A 23,319-nucleotide genomic window follows, 5' to 3' on the forward strand; every position below is an offset into this window, starting at 1 on the left:
AATGTAGGTGTGAAGGAAGTAAGCTGAGATGGGACTCCATGATGTAACCTCAGGAAGCTTCCAGTGGAAAGTCGTTTGCAAAAAACTGTGTTAACAATTGAAATATGAAGCTATGATTTGTTGGCGTTAATTTTGCCTTGGCTCTACTTACGAATAAACGATTTGATAGAGAGATGAACATGATGTAGAAGAGAAGTAAAAAAGAGAAATCAAACTAGGTAGCAGCTGGGAAAGCTGGGAAGTCAAGTTGCTACCTACCTTACCTAATAGCAGCTTATTCCTGCCCGTTTGGTTACACCTCTACAATTTACCTTTTACATGCTTTTTCGACAATTACCCCCTGGCATGTACTTTCCTTCTTATGTAAAATACTTACTGTAGTAGGTACTCTACATATTAGGGAGACGGGTGTAGTATCACTAGTTAATCCAAGGTGACACGAAATTCTTACGGCCGTTGCTAGCTTGGAGTTTATGTACGAATTGGCTGAAGTACGTAGTAATATGTACTCGGCTAAGATTACCTAGTGCCCGTTCCAGATTGTCGGGACGAGAATTGGTCATGCGGGCGCTCATCCGTTCAGTCCGGTGCAGATAGTGGCTGAATAAAATGGCCCCTCATCCGTATACGTCCATATTTGTACTAGCTTATTTGAGTACCTAACCTTAGATAATTTAGGCTTTTTATGGTGGTCTAAGCTTTGCGACAACACTTTTTTCAGTTCTTCCAACTGCCTCTTAGGTCGCACATACGACCGGACTATTACATACGTGAAGCTACCCAAGGTAGTGTAAATTCATAGCAAACACATTCCATCGACAACTACTAGTTTTCGTATTGCCCACTATTTCGATTCTACATATTTGGGACTAGCAATCGTATTACTAGTATTATGTTCGATGTTCCTGATGCTAAACGGTATGAGAATCATCTATTCATTGTTTTCATTCGGAAGCTAATAGTAAACGCGAAAGAATTCGGCGGGAAGAATTATATGATTCCCCCTCGGATGAGGAGGCGCCGCAGGACGATCAATGGGATTCAACTTTGCGTGAGAAATTAAATGCGCAGTTTTCTGGTTTACTGGATCTCAGCTTTGCAGCAGATGGAGAAACCAGAACACAACAAATCTCAGAATCTCAAGCAGGAAATGCAAATGAAAACGCCCAGGATGGGGATGATGTTGAGGAGCCCCAAGAAGAGGCCTTCACATTCAGGTTATTTCGGGACGAGGAACCCTCGCGGAAGGTAGTACTCGAACCCCAAAATGCCGGTGTGGAGGGGAATGGTGATGGCGCTTTTGTAGTTGCTAAACGGCCGATCTCATACTACTTGGTTGAGGAAATGCCGCCTGAAGCTGCGAATAGATTCAAGATGGCCGCAGTTAGTGCTGATTACCTCTTCCAAGACGCAAAAAGGAGACGATGGGGACTTGAGAAGCCATGGAAAGTCACAACTATTACGATCGTTACAAATAACAAAATAAGCACTCCGGATAGTTATATCGGCGGGAATTCAACTGCTAGTGTAAAAGGGAAGAAGAAGAGGCCAGGGAAGAAGCGAAGAATAATCCTGAGGACACGTGAGAAGGCAAAGAAGGAACAGGAGGAAGCTGCAAAACAACAAACAGTAGAGAAGGAAGAGCACCTGAAGGACAAGAAAAAGAGACTGAATAGGCAGAAAAAGCTAAAACGGAGAGCTAAGGAAAGGGAAAAGAAACAAGGTATGAAGGATGACGTGACTTCTGAGCATAGTAAAAGGGAGGAGGAGGAATAAATAAGTCAATACCTTGTTTATGAGTAACTAGGTTAGGTAGGTAACTATTAAATATAGTTGCGTGTTAAGGTCCTTAAGGAGTATGTTAAGGAATATGTTAAGAAGTTCATAAAATAAAAATATTATAAAAGTTAACTAGAACTTCAATGTTATTACCAGGTACCTTATGTACCTATTATCATAACATGTAGTTATCATTTTAGGTTTTAATCTTAACTGCCTGTAGGTCTATCCCAAGCTTGCGCCACAATCTTTCTGCGCGTCGCGTGCATAATCAAGCCACATATTAGAAAAATCCCACCTCAGCCCGTCATTTAAGCTTTATCAATTAGGTACCTACATACATTTAAGGAGGTACGTACCCGTCAACCTACCCACTTCATCTATTCACGGCGTGTTTTCTACATAAGTAGGTCTACTTTAAGCAAGAAAGTATTCTACGTTTCGACGCTCTATTGTCTTAATACTTGCTTCTTTCTGTATATCTTTGGCAACTTTTCACGAATTCTTCTCTTAATTATGCGTATGGCCACTTGCAATTCCACGGTTATGTACCCTTGAAGGACAGCCGCCATCTGAGCCCCGCAACGCGTCTTCGGATATAATGAATTCGTTGTGGTCGTCAAAAGCTGCCGATGACGGTGCTGATGCACCAAAGGCACCGGTGGACGTAGCAGATACAGGGGTTGCTGATGTTGGACCTGGAATAACGAGCGCGACGCCTAACAGACAACAACCCGTGCGACCTCAGCTACAGCGAAACCAAATCCCGTCAACTCCGCCTGTACAGGCTACAAGCAACCAGCCGCCTGACTCTCTCTCGCTAGCGCAACTACGACGCATAGTCTCCGAATTTCCTCGTTCTGAAGCCGCCGCGTATGACTTTGAATATTCCGATACAGGACCTCACGAGGAAGAAATTGACGAGTGGTTTGTCTATCAACCTTGGCAATGGATTCGGCTGAATGCTGCCCAACGGGCTTTCGAGTGGCAGTGGGAACATGATATAGCAGCCAGAAAGGACGAAATTACTTGGGACGAGGCAGACGATGATGTCAGGACAAATTTCATCCTCCAGGCACTGGACGGGGTCAGAGCTAGCGACGCTGCTATGCGCGGTGCTGCAATAGGAAGACTTACGTATCTCGTCCTGGGTCGGTGGATAGACACTGCTGCTTCTCCCCAAGGCGACAGGACGAATCCCCGAAGCGTTGCAACACCCGCCCAGCTTGCCGCAATGAAATCTGGTGTCCAGTTGATTGCAGAGTGGGACGGTATTCTCGTTATATGGGGGGCTTTGCGCTGCGCGTTTGAGATATTATGGTATCTTGCGTCTACTGATTCTGGTGGCTGTTGTCATACTAATACTTGTGCAGGCTAGATGAACCCCAGAGACCGCAAGGCAGTAGCTTAGCGGAGGCACAGGACGAACTTATGAATTTAATGACCATTATGTATATGTGTATACAGGAAACGCTTAACGACCCGGATGGAATGGCAACGGTTCGCGAAAAGCTACGTGAGTGTGATATTGCTGGAAAAAAAAGTTTGGATGTTAAACTAAGAGTCGCAGTGGAATTAGAGCCTCATTTGACAACATTCATGCTCACAGCTTCAGCCAAGCTGCGATGGCAAGAAGTAAACGTTGTACCGGCTCCTCAGGTACGATACTTTCCAAGGTGACTTGAGTACCTTGCTAACCAACTAGACGCTTTTGTTGTTATGGAAGTCTATTCTTCTGGAGTTCGGTGGAACTCCAGAGATTGAAGAAACGAAAAAGGCCCTTAGGGAAACGGCCACAGACGATAAGGAGAAAGATCTGATTACAGCGACACCTCTAGACTATCATGTTTTTCGACAAGAGATCACATCAAAATACCCTGCCTATGTACCTCCTCAGCCAGTAATACCCCTTGAAGCAGATAACACCTCTCTCCTACCTCCGCTGCCCAATCACCCTACTAGGAATAATGGATCGAATGGTATACTTCCCGCTCCTCCTGGGACGCAGAGTGGAGGCGCATCTATCCTCCATCAGCCTGTTCACATTGCGACGCCTGCGCCGTCTCCTCCCCCATCTCCGGCTGCCGGTGGTAAAGGAGGCAAGAAACAAAATTACCAAACCAACCAAAATTTCCCTTTCATGTACCCTCCATTGGATGCCACCAGTAATAGCGCAGGAGGTAAGGGTGCTGCTGGCCTTCAAGACTTCCTTGTTGGCCGGAAATGGGAAGGCAGTGATGTACCCGCATCTATTCTCGAGGCTGGCGAGTTGTTCTCGAAACGAGTGCGCATGACTCGAGCTACAAGGCAATTATGGGAAGAGCGCGAGAAGTTTCAAAAATTCGAGAGGGGTTGGGATCCCTCAGATGATGACATAGAAGACTTGGACCTAGATGGTCTTAATCTTGACGACGATGTTGATGATGACAAGCTTCTCGAAACTATTGAGAAGAGAGAGAAGAAAGCGCGAGGCACCGAGATCGACTATGGCCCGGACCCAAATGTTGACCCAAAGGTCAAACGACGACTAGAAGCCGTCGAAGCGTTCTACGTAAGCGATAATACATTTCTGCTAGTGAAATTTTGACTAACTGTTGATAGGCTGCTGCTCTACCTCAACTGCAGTCATTGATTATAGTTCTGATGAAAAGCATATTATTTAATGTTACTGCTTGTATTGCTCTCCCTGCTAATAGCCAGCAACAGTCACAAATACCAGGGGGTAACCAGCCTCGCGTCAATGGCGGTCCTGGTACAAATCGATCGCAGGATAGTTCTATGGGAGCCAACAGCTCGACCAACCCAGACGGTTCCGACAGTTCCTTGGAGGATTTGGATGCTACCAGATGTAGAGAGATCGAATCGAAAGCCGCTACGGGTATCATTCTCCTGCTTATGAAATGGCTCAAGATCTCTCGTAAGTAATACGCACATCAGTTCCGACTTTGGTTTACTAATTGCTCGCCTAGATGTTCTCAAGTTTGAATACTTGGCTCAACTACTACTGGATTCTAATTATCTTCCTTTGGTTCTTAAGTTGTTCGCACATCAAGATATTCAACAGGTGGTCGATAGTAAGACCGACCGCCTCGAACAGAGGTAAGGCTCTAGAACTACTACGCATTTCGACGTATCTCACAAATCTTAGTTTCTTTCAATTCTGCAACGATCGTGCTCATCCTCCAGAAAAAGTACCGCAAGAGCCGACAGAGATCGACGGGCCAGAAGAGGAAAGCGAGGACGATGCGGCGCCTCCACCCATAAAACGGCGACGATCGCCGCACGAACAAGTGGCCGAAAACAGCGAGCTCGCGAACAAGACAGAAGGGCAGCTCCACACTCGTCCTGAAGTAGACGAATTAGGCTATCCCGTAAACCCCCTGCCCAAGGAGCCTATCACCGATTTTTCGCGCCGAAATTTCTTTGCCCTCATCAATTATCTGCGAATTATGCAGAAGATCTGCAAAAACAAAGCGCACCGTAATTTGCTACTCGTACAGTACAAATCGTCAAATATCATAAGGAAATCACTCAAGGTACCGCAGACAGAGTTACGACTGTACACGCTCAAGCTCTTCAAGAATCAAGTGCCGTACTGCGGTCGTAAATGGCGGCAAGGCAATATGCGTGTCATCACAGCGATATATTTGCATTGCCGGCCAGAGCTTCGCGACGAATGGCTAGCTGGTAGCGATGTAGACGCGGAAGTTGAAGAAGCCTTGCCGCTCGAACAAGCCCTCCGGAGCTTGACGCACTGGTTCAACGTTCGGAGGTACCCGGACCAGATGGCCGCTGATATTAGAGAGGCGCTGCGAAACGAGCAAGACTTTTTCAAGCGCGAACTCGAGAAATTGGACGTGTGGGCCGACGTCGGGCAATTAGAGAATATGAACGCCGAGTGGGATCACGCTGGACACGGCTCTGCATATGGCTGAGCTTGCCGGAGTATTCGGCACGTCTCTTAGGACCGAAGGATTATCCCTATACGCGAAGCTTTCGCCGCTTGCCTAGGTTAGGTACTTAGTGTATTTGACCACAGTACATTCTGTTTAGACGCGACTAGGGTTCTATCATGGATATATGTTGGGTCCCTGGCTGGATATCATAGTTGCCCAGTTGCCTAGATGGTTACTTTTAAGGACGTAGGTATAAACTATTGTACTGTACGGGAACGGTTCGGGGCCGATGGGCTACGTTGGACACGGCGGTACATAAATCTGCATTCCACACTCGAGCGGAATTGCAGGCCTAACATGTACATGTACAATACCGAAACGGCATGTCAAATAGCCCCGTTGGATCGACCTTACATATAGGTACCTACTATTCATGATCGTATAACACGCAGAATGTGCGTAGGTGGCTTAACCAACTTGCAGTGCTGGTTAATAGTTGGATGCGATATAGAAGCTTAAGCGAGTATGGGTAAGGGTTAGTCTACCTGTCCTGTCGTATTCCTCGGGCTAGGTAGGTACTTGATTCTGTCTGTCTTATACATATCCAATGAATATCACGATGCGGAGTGCTGTTGGCGCCAGCCAGTCAGCATATCATAACCCCGACGAAGTCCCCGATCCTTTCGATAATACGCTGTAAGATAGGCGCCGCAAGCTTGACCCCCACGATGCATACAGGTATGCATGTATGTATGTAGGACCCCGGGCCGAAGTCTAACCTGGTACAAACAAAGCTTGGATGGGTTGGAAATGCATTCGTTATAAAGCACATGTAGGAATATGTAAATGCACCTGGGTATCTAACATACATACCTAGCAAGGCGAATCCAGTGGAGAAGAATTAGTGATTAATTGCCATTGGCCCGTGTTGCATCATCATGCAATTACATAGGAACTCCATAGTACCTAATCCATCCATCCTCGGCATCTTGCCAAGGGTCGACTATTGACCGGGGAAGATGTACATACCTACATAGTATGTAAGTCGCCTATCGCCTATGCCTAGGTTTAATGCCTTAGTAGGTACCTACCTAATGTATGCAGACAGGTACCTATAGACCCGCCGCTAGCTGCGGGTTTCCAATACGTTAGTTAGTTATCTGTCTGCCATCAACATATCACATTATCATCACATTGCTTGCGCGCAAATCACAGATAGAGAGGGGAGGGGTACGTCTGTCTGTCTGTCTGTTCACTTATACATACATACCTCACACGCCGTAGGCGCTAGAAGAGCGGGAAAAAGAAAAAAAAAAGAAAAAGAGAAAAAAGAGAGATGGTAGCGGATGCGGACGGCAAGACCTCCCCGGTCTTGTCCCTGGTCGCCGGCGGCATCGCGGGGGGTGTCGAGTCGGCCTGCACGTGGGTTTTCCCTCCCTCCCCCCTTTTTTCTTTACTATTGATCCTTGTGTACTTTTCTTTCTTCCTCTAGTTACCCACTCCATATATTGTATCACCTCGTACTACATATACTGTACTATACTATACTGTGCCTCTTATGCATATCCAAGCTAGGCAATTCGCCATGTGAACTACCTAACAATCTAACATCATCATCACAGATACCCCTTCGAGTTCGCAAAGACCCGCGTGCAGCTATACGGCCATGAGGGCATTAGAAACCCGTTTATGGTCGTTGCCAAGGTGGCGAGGGAGGAGGGCCTGCGCGCGCTGTATAAAGGCTGTTCGACTATGATAGTGGTATGTACCTGATGTTTGTCTCTGTCTAGCTATCTACCTTAGTATCTATCCATCTATCCATCTATCCGCTCGCGTTTATCTACCTGTTTGGGAGGGTTGCACCCCCCTTTTTTTCTTTTTCTCTTATTGCTCCAAGACCAGCTGCCGACCCCTTACTGGAGATGGCTATGCTGGTACTGAAACTTCCCGGTAATCCAGGGGTTGCCTGCGCACCTATGAAGGATGGGTTTTGATAGAAGTGTCGAACGAGGCCTGTTTCAACGGCTTCGTGTTTCCTGCTCGACAGGTATACGGTTGTAATAGGGGGCTTAAACCCCACGGGTCATCGTCTGTTCTAACATCTTTCTGCTAGTGGCAGTGGACATATGGGATTTACACGATATCTTATGATAGAGGGAATATGGATGTACTTGAGGAGAATCTATTTTTTTTTCTCTTCGTTTGAGATAGACATTCACATGCTTTGATGTACATTCGCTAGGAGCAATATCTCCGACTTACATGTATCAACCCTTTCTCTATTCCTTATCACACACATATACGTGCATACATACACGCCCTAGATATGCCCATCTATTGATCTATAGGTAACTTACTCATCCAACATGTAGGGCTCCATCGGCAAAGATGCAGTGCGCTTCGTCGCCTTCGACAGCATCCGGTCTCTCTTCGAAGACCCAGCGACGCACCGGTCCACTACAGCGCAGTCCATCGCGTCCGGCATGCTAACCGGCGTCGTAGCGTCTACCGCCATCGTCACGCCCTCGGAGCGCATAAAAACCGCTCTGATAGACGACGCCCGGACGACGCAGCGCTTCCGGTCGCCAGCGCACTGCATTGCGTCCTTGTGGCGAGAGCAGGGCCCCGTGCGTGCCCTGTACAGCGGGTACACCACCACGACGCTCAAGCAAGTCGGCACGACTGGGTTCCGGCTGGGCTCGTACGCCGCGCTGAAGGACTGGGAGCGCGGCCACGGGATCCAGGTCGATGGCGCGGTCGCTAGTTTTGCGAACGGCGCGTTTGCCGGCACGCTGACTACGCTTGCCACGCAGCCTTTCGATACGGTGAAGACGAAGGCGCAGCAGGCGCGTGCGGTGCGCACGATGGATTGTGTGCGTGCTATTTACGCCGAAGACGGCGTTAGGGGTTTTTGGCGTGGGACTGTGATGAGGCTTGGGCGCACCGTTATGGCGGGTGGGATATTATTTACGGCGAATGAACAAGCGCTTAAGCTGTTGAAGAGCGTGTTTGGGTAACGTCAAACTCCTAGATGTGTCTAGATTAGCGTTATTGCTCCTTGTATACCTACTCTATAGCGTAGATTGCTTGATGTTATATAACCTCTAGTCATAGATATCAAGAACAGATAGACTTAGATAGGCGAATAAAGGTAGCCAAGAAGAGGTCCTGATCATATCTTAGGTTATAGCCACTGGATATGCTAGTTACCTACGCAATATTTTACTAGACAAGTTAACTGTTTGGTCAGTTAAGTTAGTTTTCTGGATTTGAAGACTGACAGGTACTGTTCGACTAGTCTTTGCCCATGTTATTTCCCGGGAGAGACGAAGACAGCCATTCTTAATAAAAAAGTTCACATTCTTATAACAACCTAGGTAGGTAAGCAACTTCACGATTTTCGGAATTACATTTGATGGATACCATCACTATCCTGCATTGCAATAGAAAATTTAGCCATAGCAAGAAGGGGTATCAAGACAAGATCCTTTTTCCAGAAGAACGCGACGGCAGACACTCGTCGTGCGAGATCAAAAGTTTATCTATTAAACAAGAGTTGTTGCAGTGCGTTTGTAGCAAAGCAATATAGACCTCAGAGTAACACTCGTTTCTCCTCTCCTCTCATGATGCCTTTTTTTGCAAGGCTTCTGATACTAAACTTCTGACCATCCACCCACTCGGAAGAGGTTCATATGGGGAGGTAGCCTCTGATTATAGAGTGAAAGTTCTCTGCTTAACTTCTCTCCCTTTATTTTCCCTTCCTTCCCTCTTCATTCAACCGGGTTAGGAGGGAGAAGCTGCCAACCCGGAACCGTCTTGAAGGGCTGATTACGAATATAGGTGCTAATGTCAGCCTGGCGCGCACATTCATTGATGTAGTCATGCACCTGGGGAAGGATAAAGCCCTGTTCGGTGGCATCACCCTTGAACTCGGGTATTTGGATGATATTGTACGGCTCAGTACGCGCTTTCTCGATTGAGTCATCCACCAGGACCGTATCAGCCTGGCTCCAGCGCTTTCCTTCTGCGAACTCTGGATGGCTAGCTGCAACTTCGGGGTCAGCCCATAGTGCACTCAGACGCTTATAGCATAGAACCCGCTGGTAATAGTCTTCTTGCGTTAGACCAAAATGGTCCCTTCCCCAGACGGCAACGACACGTGAACGCTGCTCGGGTGTCAGGAGTTGCGCGCACATTCTAGTCACATTGTTTGGCTTTGCTGAAGACCAGATAACTACTTTGAAGGTATCGATGCAGTAGCGCAGGAAGGTGCGCGCATGGGGGCGCTCTACGAAAGCCGTAGGGTTGTGTCGGCTAGGTCGGTACAGCAGCGTTCCGTTGAGATCAATAACCACAAGGATCTTGCGCGCGTGAGGTAACTGGAAGGGCGGATACGCTGCCAATTTCAGATACTCTGGAGTTGGGTCTGGGACACCACCTGACGCCGCAGATGGCTGGACTTTATCGTCCCTGCCCTTCTTTGATTTCTTTGATTTGGGATGTTTGCCCGGCTTTGCGCCATTGCCGTTAATGATTGCTGGGCTTTGTGAGCGAGATGCCTGAGATCCTATGAAGGAAGGCGGTGAGTAGGGAGGAGAGTCGGTTTCGGGGGGTGGTGTAGGAGTATCGTTAGGCGGGTCGGCGATGTGTGTGAATGGTGTGAATGGTGTGAGGGCCTGCGGCTGAAGCTGCGGCTGAAGTTGAGGTTGAAGTTGAGGTTGAAGATGCTCTTGCGGTTGCGGTTGTGGTTGTGGTGGTATTTGTAGTGGCATTTGTCCTTGTTGGTATATAGGGACATACCCATAGGTTTGGGGGTAAAAAGACCCATAAGGGAGAGGGGGCGGATACCCCCATTGGTATCCCCAGTCTCCTGAACTCATGATGCGGGTTCCTTTGTTCTGGTCTGGTGAGTTGTGTCTAGGTTGGGGGGATGCCGAACGTGTTGCGACGGTTGAGGATCGACAAGCCGAGAAGCCTAGGTATTTAAGGGGAGGCTTCAAGAGCCTAGTAGACACTTTCGCTACGCTATGCAGCACATTACCATTAGTAACGTGCCACATGAAGGGTGAAGGAAACGTCGTAGCAAATATTTCTTCACGAATCGATGAAGAAGTGAAGATGTTTGTGAATTAAAAACGACGCGCAGGCAGCACGAAGGCAAGTGCGACCCGACGCTTGGTGGGGCCTAAAATATTTATCGATAACGAATTGGTGTCGTTTTATCGCCTTATCGTCTTATCGACTTATCGCCGCCACTTTTTTTGTACCTATCATTCACATGGAAGTACGTACATACAAGGTACCTACATACATACAACATCGGAAGCTTGACAGATCCAAATAAACTTCCCAACCAAAATGGAACGAATATCAGCTTCTAAGCGCAAGGCGCCACTCGTAAGCCTACAACGTCGTGTAAGGGCGAGAAGAGATGAACCAGAAGAGATCCCCAGCGACCAATCCCAAGGAGATGAGAGCAGTGAGGATGAGGGTTCCGAAGCACAGAGCGATGAGGAAGAGGATGACGATGAGGTACAAAAAAAACAAACTTGTGAATGGAAACCGATGAGCAAACTTCTAATAAATCTTATAGTCAGGTTCCTCATCTGAGGAAGACGAAGACGAAGTAGAAGACCCATCAGCAGCCGCCTCACAGATCTCATTCGGCGCCTTAGCTAAAGCTCAAGCATCTCTCCCCGGTATGCGACGAGGGAAAGGGCGCAAAGGCCAAGAAGAGGAAGAGGACGAAGATAACGAAGACAACGACAACAACAAGCGACACAAAGACTCACGATCTGAGTCCAAAGGAAAACCGTCCGTGCCACACCGCACGAACAAGCACGCCCCCACCGAACAATCCAGCAAACGCCAAGTCACCCGCCGGCGAGAAGTCATCGCAACGCACAAGCCCGTAGCACGCGACCCACGGTTCTCCGCCGCGGTCCAAGGCCGGCCCGTAGATGAAGAGCGGCTGCACCGCGCGTACAGCTTCCTCGACGAATACCGCGACTCGGAGATAGCCCAGCTGCGCGCCGCCGCCAAGAAGACCAAAGACGCGGCCGCCAAGGAGGAGCTCAAGCGCGCGCTGGCCTCGATGGAGGGCAAGAAGAAGGCGCAGCAGGCGCGCGAGGCGGAGCGCAAGCTGCTCGAGGAGCACCGGCGGCGGGAGAAGGAGCTCGTGAAGCAGGGCAAGAAGCCCTTCTACCTCAAGCGCAGCGAGCAGAAGAAGCAGTTGCTCGTCGACCGGTTTGCGGGCCTGAAGGGCAAGCAGGTTGATCGGGTGATTGAGCGGCGTAGGAAGAAGTTGGCTTCGAAGGAGAGGAGGGATATGCCGATGGAGAGGCGGGAGAGGTCATGACGGGTGGATGGATGGATGGATATATTAGGCGATGGTGGTGGTGATGATGATGATGAAAGGGGATTTGATGTTACGAGTAGGAGGGTCTGGTCTGGCATATAACATATACATACGTAGCCCGCGACCTGCGGTCTATGGTAGTTATTATGACTACAAACAAAATGATACCATTTTCCCACAATTCTATCTACCCCCGTAATGCTCCGTTGTCCCCATTTCATGCGAAATACCTATCACTTTAGGTAGGTAACCTAGATTGTTTATACAGAGGCGAGTGGTGGGTATTATCCGATCGATACATTTATATCCGCTATCGTACAACAGCATCTACATCCATCTTCTTTATCGCTTGTTCGAACAGTTCGCGGCACCTTACGCGGGCGCCCAGCTTAGCGCAGAGCAGGAAGGCACCGCTTAGTTTGCGGTGCAGACTGTATGTTTCCTCGGGTGGAGGACTCAGACGCTCGCGGATCATGGTGGGAATGAGCGCCTTAACGCGCTCGGTGATGGTCTGGTCGCTGAAGTCGTACACCTGGGGCGCAGAGTCTAGGAACGGCTCGGCCAGTGTCAGGATCGAGGTCACGTGTGCGTCGAGCATGGTTTTGCTCTCGTGGCCTGTAAGATATCCTAGGCTGCGGGATAGCTCGAGGACGGTGCGGCGGTCGGAACGTGCGGCGGCAGCGAGCAGACCGACATACTGAGTGACGAAGTGCTCTGGGAATTCCCGCGAAGCACCGAAGTCGAGGAGCTCAAGTTTCCGGGTATCGGCGTTGTATAAGAAGTTGGTCCAGTTAGGGTCCGTCTGCATGAAGCGGAACTCGGTGATCTCGCGCAAGCAAAGCCGCAGGATCTGTGTGCCAATCCAGTCCTTTTGCTCCTGCGTGAAGGACTTATTCCGGGTCACACCTACTCCTTCCATAAACTCCATCGTTAGAACGTGTTTCCCCGAGGCCTCTGCGTAGATCTTGGGCACGACGAAGACGTCCGGCTCGTCAGCCAGAAGCTCCCGATACCGCTGCCCACACTGTGCCTCCCGCTCGTAGTCACACTCCCAACCTAGCTCTATTCGTGCGTTGTCGATCGTCTTGTTAAGATATAGCCCTTTAGGTAGCATCTTAGAGGCGGTTAGAAGCATAGATATATTGTCCAAGTCGGAGTTGATTGAGTCGGCAACACCTGGGAATTGGATCTTAACAGCCACCTTTTCGCCCGTAGATTTAAGCGTTGCACGGTGCACTTGGCCAATCGACGCCGCTGCTATCGGTTTGTCTTCGAAATCGTCAAATAGCTCCCGCCATTCGGGTCCGAGGCTGGTCGTGAGCACGCGGTCACGCTGCCACGCGGGCATGTAATCGGCTCGATCCTGGACTCTTTGGAGGACCTCCTGAATGGGGGCGGGGAGCATCTTGGAGTCCTGAAAACTCATCAGCTGGCCCATCTTCAGCGCAGCGCCTCGCATCCGGGATAGCTTAGCAACGAGCCGCTCCATGTTCCCAGAGCTGAGTAACACCGAGCCCTTGCCGCCGCCGCCGAGGCTTCTGCTAAGCCCCTCGGTGATGGCACCGCCTAGCATTCCGGCGGCTAACCCCCCGTAGTTCCATAATCGGCCCAGGCGAGTGGACGGTACCTTGGATTCCCGGAGAACATAGGCCGGTCTTGTCGACCCGTCATTGAACATGGCTTCGGTTTCAGCTGTTGCGTCCGGTGTTGTCTCTATTTCTGCTCTGGACAAAATTTCATCAACCATCTGAGTGTGTTCCTTCTCAGCCTCCTGGCTTATAGGTTCCTTTCTAGCAAATAGGGTATCAGTATTGACTTCCGTATGTGTCGCCTTCTCATTCGCCGCCGGGTCCCCTGGTGTTGCTGAAATTTCAGCAATAGGAGGCGATGCCTGAGTCTCCTCTTTGTGGGGTTTCACCCGTCCGTGACCGTAATCCTTAAACCACCCAGGAGATGGAGCCGCAATATTAGGCCGATTTGCACGTAGCATATCTTTTCGTCCCTCTAATATTTGTGAGCCTCGATTCGTGTGAAATACGTTTACATCCACATCTGGAGGAACATCTTCTCCAACTGCGGAGCTCGAAGCGGCGCCCGATTTTGCCAAATGGGGCCGAGAAGTGCGACTTAATTCGACCTGGATGTTTTTTTCAGCTTCCTCGGCATTTTTCCTCAGTTGGGCTAGGATTGCACTTTGATCCGGCCGCACCACTGAGGAGTGCTGGTTGGATGCCACGTCACTTGGTGAACTATGTCGAGAAAGGTTCCTATAGACGTCTTGCTGGTCTAAGGGTGAGGCTCTAATATCCTCAGCATCCTTTTGTATATTCCTTAACGGAGGATCCCTCGCATTAGGTTCTATACTTCTGGCTTGAGTTGTAGTTAAGTCGGACTGAGCAATTGCATCACGGGTTGGCTCTTTATCACCACTAACCGAAGCATCAGCAACGCTTGATGCTTCCGGATGGATAGGATAAGTGCCCGACTTCTTCTCTCTCAAAGACCGCAAAATACTTGAGGTCCGGCCATAGCGGTCGATCTGTCGAGCTCGGAGCTCTATATGTCTTGATGCAACAGACCGAGACGCTTGGACGACAGCGGCCAAGTCGATAATAATATCCGCGAACCTCATAGGGGCGACTTTTTTGAAGAAAAGATATCTACCTCATGCTCTCATCCTAGCCCTCTCCTTTAATTCCCACCTCTATAAGTTTTGGTTGGTGCTAAGTGAGAGTGAAGTTGAGACGTCACTGATTCTAAAGAGCTCAAAAAATTGAGGGTACGTACAATACATTGGTCTAAGCTCCCGCCACATTGTGGCTGACACAGCTTCCCTTTAGGTATTAGGTGCCCGTAGGTTAGGTGTATGTACCTTAAGTAACTGCCTGTGGGCGTACCTAGAAGTCTAACTCCGACAAGATCAAATTTGTGTTAGATATGAGATCAGAAAAATGAAATAAATAATACAAATATGATGTAAAATATATTTATTTTCTCAAGCATTTACCTGCTTATTAATCTTAAAATTTAAACATTAAGTGTCAGTATAAGTTATAACTGACCAGATTAAAAAATTCAGGAGGTAAAGGCCGCCTTATGATGATGTTCTCGCTCAGAATATTTTCCATACCCCTAGGTGATTACGAATTATATTATTTAAATTTACTTGTGCAGGCGATAGAATAGCGGCCTAGTATAACCTATAAGTTGCCATCAAGTTAAATAATTATTGTTGCTGTACTCATATCCGCTACAGAGGCATCATATCAAACCCCTAAAGTACCTACCATCCAGTTAATCCTGCTCCCCCACAAGCTTCTTTTGAAGCTTAGGCCTTCGGGGATATCTTAGGCCCTATGAATCTGTGGGAATGTGCAGCCATAAATACCGTGTACATACATAAATATGCTATCGTGACCAAGAGTGTATCCGCCCCTTGTTTAAGGAGATGTGGGCCTCGTATGACTGGCTTCGGGAGTATCACCTTTCTGACACTGCCCGATCGGTAAATACCAGTTAAAGCGTAAAATCTTACATTCAGTTGGTTGTACAGGGTGCTAAACGGCCAATATCCGTACGGGCATTGTGTGTGTCCCAATTTCTCTTGGAACCAATGTCATCCATGCTGAATAACTTCAGGGCATTATGGGCACTCTAGATGAATAAGAGATGATATTCGTCTGATTCGTAAGTTGATAGGAGGATTTTGATGCTTCTCATCCGAAGTCCGTTAAAGGCAGGGATATGATAAGAGGTAATAAAAAACCGGTATCTTCCGCATTGTGACCTTACTATCTTATAGGTATAACTCTATACATATAGCCATTTAGGATGAGCTCTTATATAGAGTTATTGCGATAAATCATTGCAAATCATTAGCATAATCCCCAACCCCTTGTCCAGCGGAGACCCGTCATGAAGAAGAAGAATATCCCCTTTAACGGATCCTCCGGCTTAGAGAAAATAACTATTATCTTGTCAATAACAGCGTATATAATGTTCATAACACCCCTATTTTTTAGTATCTCTCATACGTGGCGGAGTCCTTGGGTTTATGGATCAAGTATATGCCATCTCTCAATTGGTAGCGGCTGAACGGGAATTTCACTCGTTTCCATTTCCATATCCGACCATATATTTTCACGGTACGTGTCATGGTCCTGTACCAACGGCGTAGGTACTGGAACTCGTTTATAAAACAGCCGAAATGGACGGCGGCTTGATTACGTATCAATGTTACTAGGATCATTAATAGAACTAATGATTTGATTTGAGAGTGAAGTCCCCTGCCTCGGCTACGTTTCTAGGTCAGCCCAGGAGGATGTTCGATAACGTCACAGAACAAATCACGAGGATATATCGGGCCAAATGAAGTTATAGAGGTGTAGAAAATCTAGGACATTCGCGTCTTTCTAGCTAAATCATCTACGGCAGCCATTACCGTCTATACCGCAGGACCTTTTTAAGGCCCTTATCCCGTGGTATTCCGCCGCCGTCATGATCTTGATTTGTCATCCAGTCATTGGGAAATGCAACACCCTCTCCCAACATTGTACAGTATTCCCTACTAGTTCACACAGGATAGTGACTACAGGCGCTGGCCGTGCCATCGCGAAACCACCCGAGAATGAATAAAAAGATAGGAGGCGACTCCCGTCTTTCTGATGGACGCCTGCATATGCATGATATTTGACCCACCAATCCTTATCCTGCTGTAGAATCAGAACTAGCATATTGGCCTAGTGTCTGTTTCGGTATCGTACCAACCACAACGCCTTTCAGTAGAAGAATCGAATCAAAGGGAAAAAGGGGTATGAGAGAACGATGGAGTTCATCATGCCTCTATAAAGAAAGGATAACGTTGAAGGAAAGTTAACGAGGGGGTGAAAGTTTCTTGGGTAAGAAACACGGGTTCTAATAGTACATGTCGATTTATCCTTTTGTCTATAACCTCAAAAGCGGGCGATATAGTGCTCGCTTGTCCGATAGACCTTAGATCCAATCAGGCCTGCTATTGGCAGTGCTACTTGAATTGCCACGACTTCGAGGCGGCAGCTCTGTTGACGTGCCCTGTACGGGCGTGGTATTTGTCCTACGGGGGACATTGAAACCGACCCCCCTTGGACTTGGCGTCTTCGCTTTCGTAGGACTGTTCGGATCGTAAACTGTCGGATTTAAGGTACAGTCGCTTCTCTCGTCTTCGGACCTGACAGGCGATGCTGGGAGATTTTTCATTCTCGAATCCCTCGAATAAGAACTCTGTGGCGGTGTAACATTTGATACGTTGAACGTTGCGAGAGGGCTCGGCCGATAAATATTCAACTCTTCGTCCCGGGGACAGTCTAGAGAATATACTCTTCCAGTATCTGTGGAATCCTTGCTATTTATCGGTCCGATATCTGCGATATTTGAGATACGTATGCCTATTTGGACTGTTGTGGATGAGCTCATGGAAGAGTCTCGAGCATGACCGCCCCAAGAAGTCCGGATTGACGGGGGTGGTCGAAGTAGCTCATCCAAATCGTCAGGAGGAAGCCCATTCACGGCAAATGTTGGCTGGGGGTTAGGATTGTAGGCAGTTGATGGTAATAATGCAACTGAGGCGGTGTTTTGGTTTTTGTTGGGAAAAAGTGTGTAAGATGCTGATGGTTTTCGGTTGTGTGAATTGGCCGAAGGAGTGGTAGGTACTTGAACGGGCTCTGGGGCTCGTGGAAAAGAAAAGTTCGGGGTCGCGAATGCCGCATTGGACCTTAGGGGATTTGGTTTCATCGGACTGTACATCGGGGAATCTATCGAGTACGAGCCCTCACCACGTTCCATGTCATTGCTCTTCTCATCCACAAGGCACTCCTGACTTTCTGCCTTCGAGAAAGACCCAGGACCCGATACTGGCTTAAGCATGTGACCGTTAAAATCCATACTAATTGCCGCTTCGGTTTCATACTGATTTTTCAACTTCTGGCGCTCGTATTCGGCCAGTTTGCTGCTAGAACCGATCGTAGCAATGGTGTTGGATCGAAGAAACAGATGAAGGCCTCCGGTTGTGAGCCCCGAAACGTTAGCCACGACAGTTGCAATCATGGATAATGTTAACCCGGAACCGTCACTATCCTCCATAGGATTCGCAAAGGTGAGAGATACGAAGAACGGAACGATTAAGGCCTGTGATTAGTTAGTACGTGTATACCTCGATGATACGGCGCCAAGTGCTTACATTAGTTACGAATGCTAAAGCAAGGAAGTACACCATCCTAGAAGCGCTGATCCGTTCGGACTCCTCGATTGTCGAGTACCGTGTTAATTTTAAGAAGATGATGACGGTACAGATCGCTAAAGTCACCGCGATAATGAGCAGCACCACAAAGCCGCCTTCGGCCCATCTTGCTACAAACCAGAAAAGTGAAGCAAAACAGAAAGGGGGAGGCCGAATGAAATAACCGACCAAACCGGTGGTCAATAAGAGGACCCCGACCACGGCGAGACAGATCGGAACATTCCACTTGCGTCTCGGGAGGAAAGGTTTGCTCCTGAGAGCTCGAATGGTAACTTCTAATCCGAAGACAAGCTGTATATAAGGTACAATGAAAATCGCTGAATAATTGTTTAGTATGGTGTCTTATCGATGTTCTGATCGTATCGAGTACTACATACCAGGCCACATAAATTGTGATATCAAAGAGCACCCGGGCAGGAATATATCGTTTAAGCCATATGACTGAGAGACGGCAAATATGATGCCTTGAATCGTGATTCCTAAAGATAGAAAAAAGGGGTACGTCACGGGTGCTTGAACACAGCGGAAAACATTGACTCTTATAACTGTCGTAAGCGCTATATTCATGATCTGTTTTGGGGGGTCTAATAGCTTACCTCTGCTTGCCTTCTAGACTTGATCGTTTCGCTGTTGTGTAGCAGTCATAATAAATGCCGGCGGCCGTTGCAAAAGCCGATACAGTATTGAAAGCGGCGAGGATGATTGTTGATTGCCGTATCGAACTTGCGGCCATGATCTTGAACTGATTAATGACATTAAATGTCGATGTCGAGCTGCTGTTATAAGCAGCTTGTGAGAATCCATTTGGATAGCCTAATGAACTCATATTCCAGCCGCTGCCCATATTACTGAACCCGTGAAAATTATCCATGTTGTCTAAGATGGCTTATGCCCAAGTTTGGTCAATATCAGGCGAGGGCTTCGGGCCAAAGAGTCGCCTGTCGTTGTAGCCAAGTCATCTAACAAGAGAATATGCCGGGATCGCGCTCGATATTACGGTGTGACGTTCGTTGACGAACAGGAGATGAAAAGACAACGGAATGCAAAGCAAACATAAAAATATGCTATACAAAGAGCCAGCTCGTGAAATTAGGAAAAACAATTCCTGAACCAGCAGTTATCAGGTCAAGCCTGAACGAAGAGAAACGAAAAGATGGTGACGGCCACAGACGAGTGTAGACCGGTGAAGTGAAGAACGCGCACCTGGCCACAAGTCTCCTCCAGAGGAGATGGCAAAATGAGAAGAATGCATAGAAGAAATCGATAATAAGAGACAGGCACCTCGAGGACTACTCCGAGGGTAGCAGTTCCGCGCGGGCCAACCAAGTCCGTGTTCGACTAACGGCTTGTTCTGCAAGATCGATCAAGGGTAGGCACCGTCATCATCCTATGTATGCAGTGCTTGTACAGCCCAAACTGGGAAATAGAAACATTCGCGATTGGCTACAACTGGCCGATGGCGGCGAGAGCCCACACTAGTGAGGCTGCCTACTGGCTATATCGATTCATCTAAGATGAATAATCTAAGTACCTTTCGGACGAGATCCTATGAACTTCTAGGGTCCCAGTACATAGGCAATACCAGTTCGAGCTAGGTTGGCCCGTTCTCGAAGAATCCGCAACCATGATAATGGTGTGTACCCAGGTAGAGAGGGAGGATCCGCCATGGCTGCATGGCCGGCTGCTGTCAGAAAGCATTGAGTAGTAAGAGTAGATGAGGCAGAGATGGAACGCGTAGTGGTTTCGACGTCCCTTGTCGTCTCGCTAAATTATCGCAATGAGGTTGGGGCTCGGGCCACTTAAGGGTCGCTTAAGCCTCATTAAGGAAGACTGAAGCCGAATCAAGATTAGTCTGGGAGTTGCCGCTGTCAGGGGCTGAGGGGTTAAACCCTTCCGAACATAAGCCAGACGCACCCCTGTAACATGTTTTCTGACTTCAACTTCAACTTCTGGACCTTATCGGTGGATGGTTTTGAAGGGTTTGATACTACGCAGACGCCTTTAGGTTCTAAACTCTTCGTATTGTCCACTAATCTCACTTGCAGATTTCATATATCCAGAAGGCTCCTGGAGTACGCGCGGCTGGATGTTTCTGCGCCTGTTTCTGGGCGTGGTAAATAAACCTACCATGGCGGGTCTGCGGGTTTCTGAATAGCTTCTACTGGCGAAGGTGAGGATGAAGTCGAAAGATCGTGTTGCGATCTAACGAAGCAGACCCCTAGTCCATACGTATATCCAGGGCCTATCAGTAATACGAAAAGGAAATGGTATCTCACCCTCGCATCTTCTTCTTGGCTAACTTCATCATGTCGTAGCTGGGTGCTAGTTTGCTTTGGTAGCTCGTAGTGTACGTTGACACTGACCTATATTCCGTACCCTGACGGAAATAGAGGCGATACGATCGTGTCCGACTTAATAATGGTCGATCATAACAGTAACATCAAGATCCAACTTAAAGTATAATCTACATAGTAACCCTATAACCCCTTTTCCCCAGAGGCTGGCTGGAGTCTGAAGCGTTGTTCGTAAGAGATAGTCTGCTTGGACAACATAGTATGGGGGCGATGGGAACCCCTTGTGCGAATCGCTGCGGGTGTGATACAAGAAACGGCTGACGCGTGGGATTCTGCCGATAATTGTTCAGACGAACAGACATGAGTTGAAAATTCTGCGAGAGGAAACTTCTAGATCTATATTAAGACTAGAGACCCAACTTCGACGGGAACCTATGAAGTTGATTAGTCGGCGTGTCGCCCATCTCTAGAAGAGTATAGTTGACTCGGTGAAATCCAATCCCTACTAACTATATGGTTAGTAATGAAACGTGGAACTATTTTTACCAGATTGACTAATGGTATGAGTATAGGCTCGGCTTAAGAAGGCTCGGTTTTATGTAACTAATGCTATATCCAAAGTCCAGGTAGGTTTTATGGCATGAAAACTATCAAGGCATAGTATACTGCCGTGTTTCTTAGTGATTGTATTAGTGATTGTACTAGGAATTTCATGGGTACCCGGAGTACCCGGAGAATAGGATGCCATCCGGACTCCTATCACATCTGGGTAAGTCGCGGGGTAGCTTCCATGTGTCCAAGCAGATTTAAGTAGGTGAACCTGGGGCTGGGCTCTTGAGGCTGGGCTCTTGAGACTGGATTTGGTTGGTAGGAACAATATCGATCCGAGATGATGAGGATCATGACTAGATACGATTGGTCCTTCTAGTACGAAAAGTACGGGAATGGTGGCATTTCCTCGATATCACATTTTCTGGCTAGAAGGACCAATCGTAGCTAGACGGATGATCATGGTATAGTTTCGGAGATTGAATAGGAGAGAGGTTGGAGAAAGGATGCCCTACGTTTGCGCTTTACCTCTCTAATTGTTTTCTGTTATGTCATCTCAATATCCGGCAGGTGCTTAGCTTAGCTTAGGTAATAGGTACACAATTATATAGACTTTGCTGGGTGAATTACGTAATAAACTTATACAGTGTGCCAAGCTCCATATACTAAAAATTAACACGGTGTATTTGGCTTTCTTTAACCGAATCCCGCTTTCTCCAAACCCAGTGTCCCAAGTTGACAACACACCACCACACCTTTACAAATGACGATGTTCTACCTAGAAGTCAATCATTACTGCGCCTATAGCATTTGTTTGTCGAATCTTGTCTCGCTGTACCTTCTTAGCTATGGATGAAACATCCTGCCATCGTTTGCTTACTATCGGCAACGTTTTGACCTCATGAATGTCCGTATGCGACCGTGGGTCTGACCGAATTGCCAACCACGGACTAACCATCACACTTTCTTTCGACACTTGCCTCTCTCGCAACATGTCCTGAGATAGAAATCGTGGCCGGAAATTCGGAGTAGCGACTTTCTTTCCTAGCATCTTTCTAGCATACTTGTCGATATTCGCTCGAGAATTTTCGTCTCCCACAGTTGTTCCTATTCAACTACGCCTCGAGTTCAACTCACGATCTCAGTTTCAGACCCATGCCTGTCTAGATGAAGGGGAAATATCTACCTCCTATTCAGTATGGCGTCCATTTCCATGGGGCTTTGCGCAACGTAGATTGCTGCAAGGCTTTATGTCTTAACCATCGATACCCGGTAGAGGGAATAATATCTACCAGTCCGCCAGATTATAACATCTCCAAACCCTCCAAGAAATTGAAGGTTCTCTACTACCTTAATCGGATGTAGTCAAGTTATTCGCAGGCGTAATGATGCCATGCTGCGTCGCCAATATCTGGCTATACCGACCTTTATCGTGGCAGCTCTACGTTTCAATGAAGCCATCTGACAGGTAGTCTTCATCTAGAGATGAGAGACCAAGATATCCATTATCCTGTGACCTAACTTAGGTTTGCTCCTACTTTCCAGAAGTATCAGATAGTTCTATGTTTCTTCGCATCCGGATTCTTGTGTCAAGGTCCATATCAGACTTGCATATTACATGGAAAGAACTGAGCTCTCAGCGGTAATATCCTGTTATGTGGTATTTGCATATTGACAAAGCAATAATGGTCCAGAGAAGAAAATCATCCTGCGGTATGATTCAGAGCCTTTCGATTTTATTCCAACTACGTTCTTGCTCAAGCAGATATCGACGAAGTCCGAGCCAACCATCTGTTTGAGCAGCTCAATAAACGACTTCCTAATAATTATTCACTGTTAATTTCACTGGGAAAGGATCTAGCTTTAGTTCCGTTCTAAGATGACGTCAAGTTACGACGGAACCTTGGAGGCAACAGAGTCGGCGGACGACAAAGAAGAAAAAGCCTTTCTCAGGATATCGCATGGGATCTGGTATACAGACAGCTAGGTTATATGGATTGCGTTGTGTCTGACAATATATTGGTTGTTTATGTTAGGTGAGGAATTGGAATAGCGACAAAACAAAAGAATGGCTATGGTTTGAAGGGTGGGATGATATTTAGATTGCACAGATCATCGTAGATAGCATGTCCTGGTTTATCTTACTGCTTGACTCGCCTAGTCACTCTT

At 47.6% G+C, this 23,319-nt stretch overlaps 7 protein-coding genes across 7 annotated transcripts; 4 read left to right on the plus strand and 3 right to left on the minus strand.

The window, feature by feature from the left end:
- Positions 1 to 723: 723 nt before the first annotated feature.
- On the plus strand, positions 724 to 1,933 carry F5Y00DRAFT_238207 (uncharacterized protein). Its single transcript, XM_048007918.1, has 2 exons — positions 724 to 918; positions 975 to 1,933. Exons 1-2 carry the CDS (start codon positions 893 to 895, stop codon positions 1,774 to 1,776), a joined length of 828 nt encoding a protein of 275 aa, XP_047864591.1. The 5' UTR covers positions 724 to 892; the 3' UTR covers positions 1,777 to 1,933.
- Positions 1,934 to 2,129: 196 nt separating this feature from the next.
- Positions 2,130 to 6,407, plus strand: F5Y00DRAFT_238209 (N1221-domain-containing protein). Its single transcript, XM_048007919.1, has 7 exons — positions 2,130 to 3,099; positions 3,153 to 3,295; positions 3,350 to 3,438; positions 3,485 to 4,330; positions 4,381 to 4,696; positions 4,749 to 4,878; positions 4,928 to 6,407. The coding sequence occupies exons 1-7, from the start codon at positions 2,381 to 2,383 to the stop codon at positions 5,712 to 5,714; spliced, it is 3,030 nt and encodes a 1,009-aa protein (XP_047864592.1). The 5' UTR covers positions 2,130 to 2,380; the 3' UTR covers positions 5,715 to 6,407.
- Positions 6,408 to 6,813: 406 nt separating this feature from the next.
- Positions 6,814 to 8,891, plus strand: F5Y00DRAFT_84861 (mitochondrial carrier). The gene is made up of 3 exons (XM_048014238.1): positions 6,814 to 7,097; positions 7,298 to 7,436; positions 8,048 to 8,891. The coding sequence occupies exons 1-3, from the start codon at positions 7,012 to 7,014 to the stop codon at positions 8,690 to 8,692; spliced, it is 870 nt and encodes a 289-aa protein (XP_047864593.1). The 5' UTR covers positions 6,814 to 7,011; the 3' UTR covers positions 8,693 to 8,891.
- Positions 8,892 to 9,354: 463 nt separating this feature from the next.
- Positions 9,355 to 10,815, minus strand: F5Y00DRAFT_84877 (HAD-like domain-containing protein). Its single transcript, XM_048014239.1, has 2 exons — positions 10,476 to 10,815; positions 9,355 to 10,212 (listed from the first exon to the last, which is right to left on the minus strand). The coding sequence occupies exons 1-2, from the start codon at positions 10,501 to 10,503 to the stop codon at positions 9,446 to 9,448; spliced, it is 795 nt and encodes a 264-aa protein (XP_047864594.1). The 5' UTR covers positions 10,504 to 10,815; the 3' UTR covers positions 9,355 to 9,445.
- Positions 10,816 to 10,896: 81 nt separating this feature from the next.
- Positions 10,897 to 12,188, plus strand: F5Y00DRAFT_84889 (DUF947-domain-containing protein). Its single transcript, XM_048014240.1, has 2 exons — positions 10,897 to 11,207; positions 11,269 to 12,188. The coding sequence occupies exons 1-2, from the start codon at positions 11,034 to 11,036 to the stop codon at positions 12,031 to 12,033; spliced, it is 939 nt and encodes a 312-aa protein (XP_047864595.1). The 5' UTR covers positions 10,897 to 11,033; the 3' UTR covers positions 12,034 to 12,188.
- F5Y00DRAFT_84909 (ABC1-domain-containing protein) lies at positions 12,189 to 14,958 on the minus strand. The gene is made up of 2 exons (XM_048014241.1): positions 14,821 to 14,958; positions 12,189 to 14,756 (listed from the first exon to the last, which is right to left on the minus strand). Exon 2 carries the CDS (start codon positions 14,663 to 14,665, stop codon positions 12,344 to 12,346), a length of 2,322 nt encoding a protein of 773 aa, XP_047864596.1. The 5' UTR covers positions 14,666 to 14,756; positions 14,821 to 14,958; the 3' UTR covers positions 12,189 to 12,343.
- Positions 14,959 to 16,895: 1,937 nt separating this feature from the next.
- F5Y00DRAFT_84922 (uncharacterized protein) lies at positions 16,896 to 19,497 on the minus strand. The gene is made up of 4 exons (XM_048014242.1): positions 18,904 to 19,497; positions 18,685 to 18,845; positions 18,248 to 18,624; positions 16,896 to 18,195 (listed from the first exon to the last, which is right to left on the minus strand). The coding sequence occupies exons 1-4, from the start codon at positions 19,176 to 19,178 to the stop codon at positions 17,026 to 17,028; spliced, it is 1,983 nt and encodes a 660-aa protein (XP_047864597.1). The 5' UTR covers positions 19,179 to 19,497; the 3' UTR covers positions 16,896 to 17,025.
- Between the last annotated feature and the right edge of the window lie 3,822 nt (positions 19,498 to 23,319).

This window comes from Daldinia vernicosa (assembly GCF_022497035.1).
Source record: "Daldinia vernicosa strain CBS 139.73 unplaced genomic scaffold F5Y00scaffold_25, whole genome shotgun sequence".
Classification (NCBI taxonomy): Eukaryota; Fungi; Ascomycota; class Sordariomycetes; order Xylariales; family Hypoxylaceae; genus Daldinia; species Daldinia vernicosa.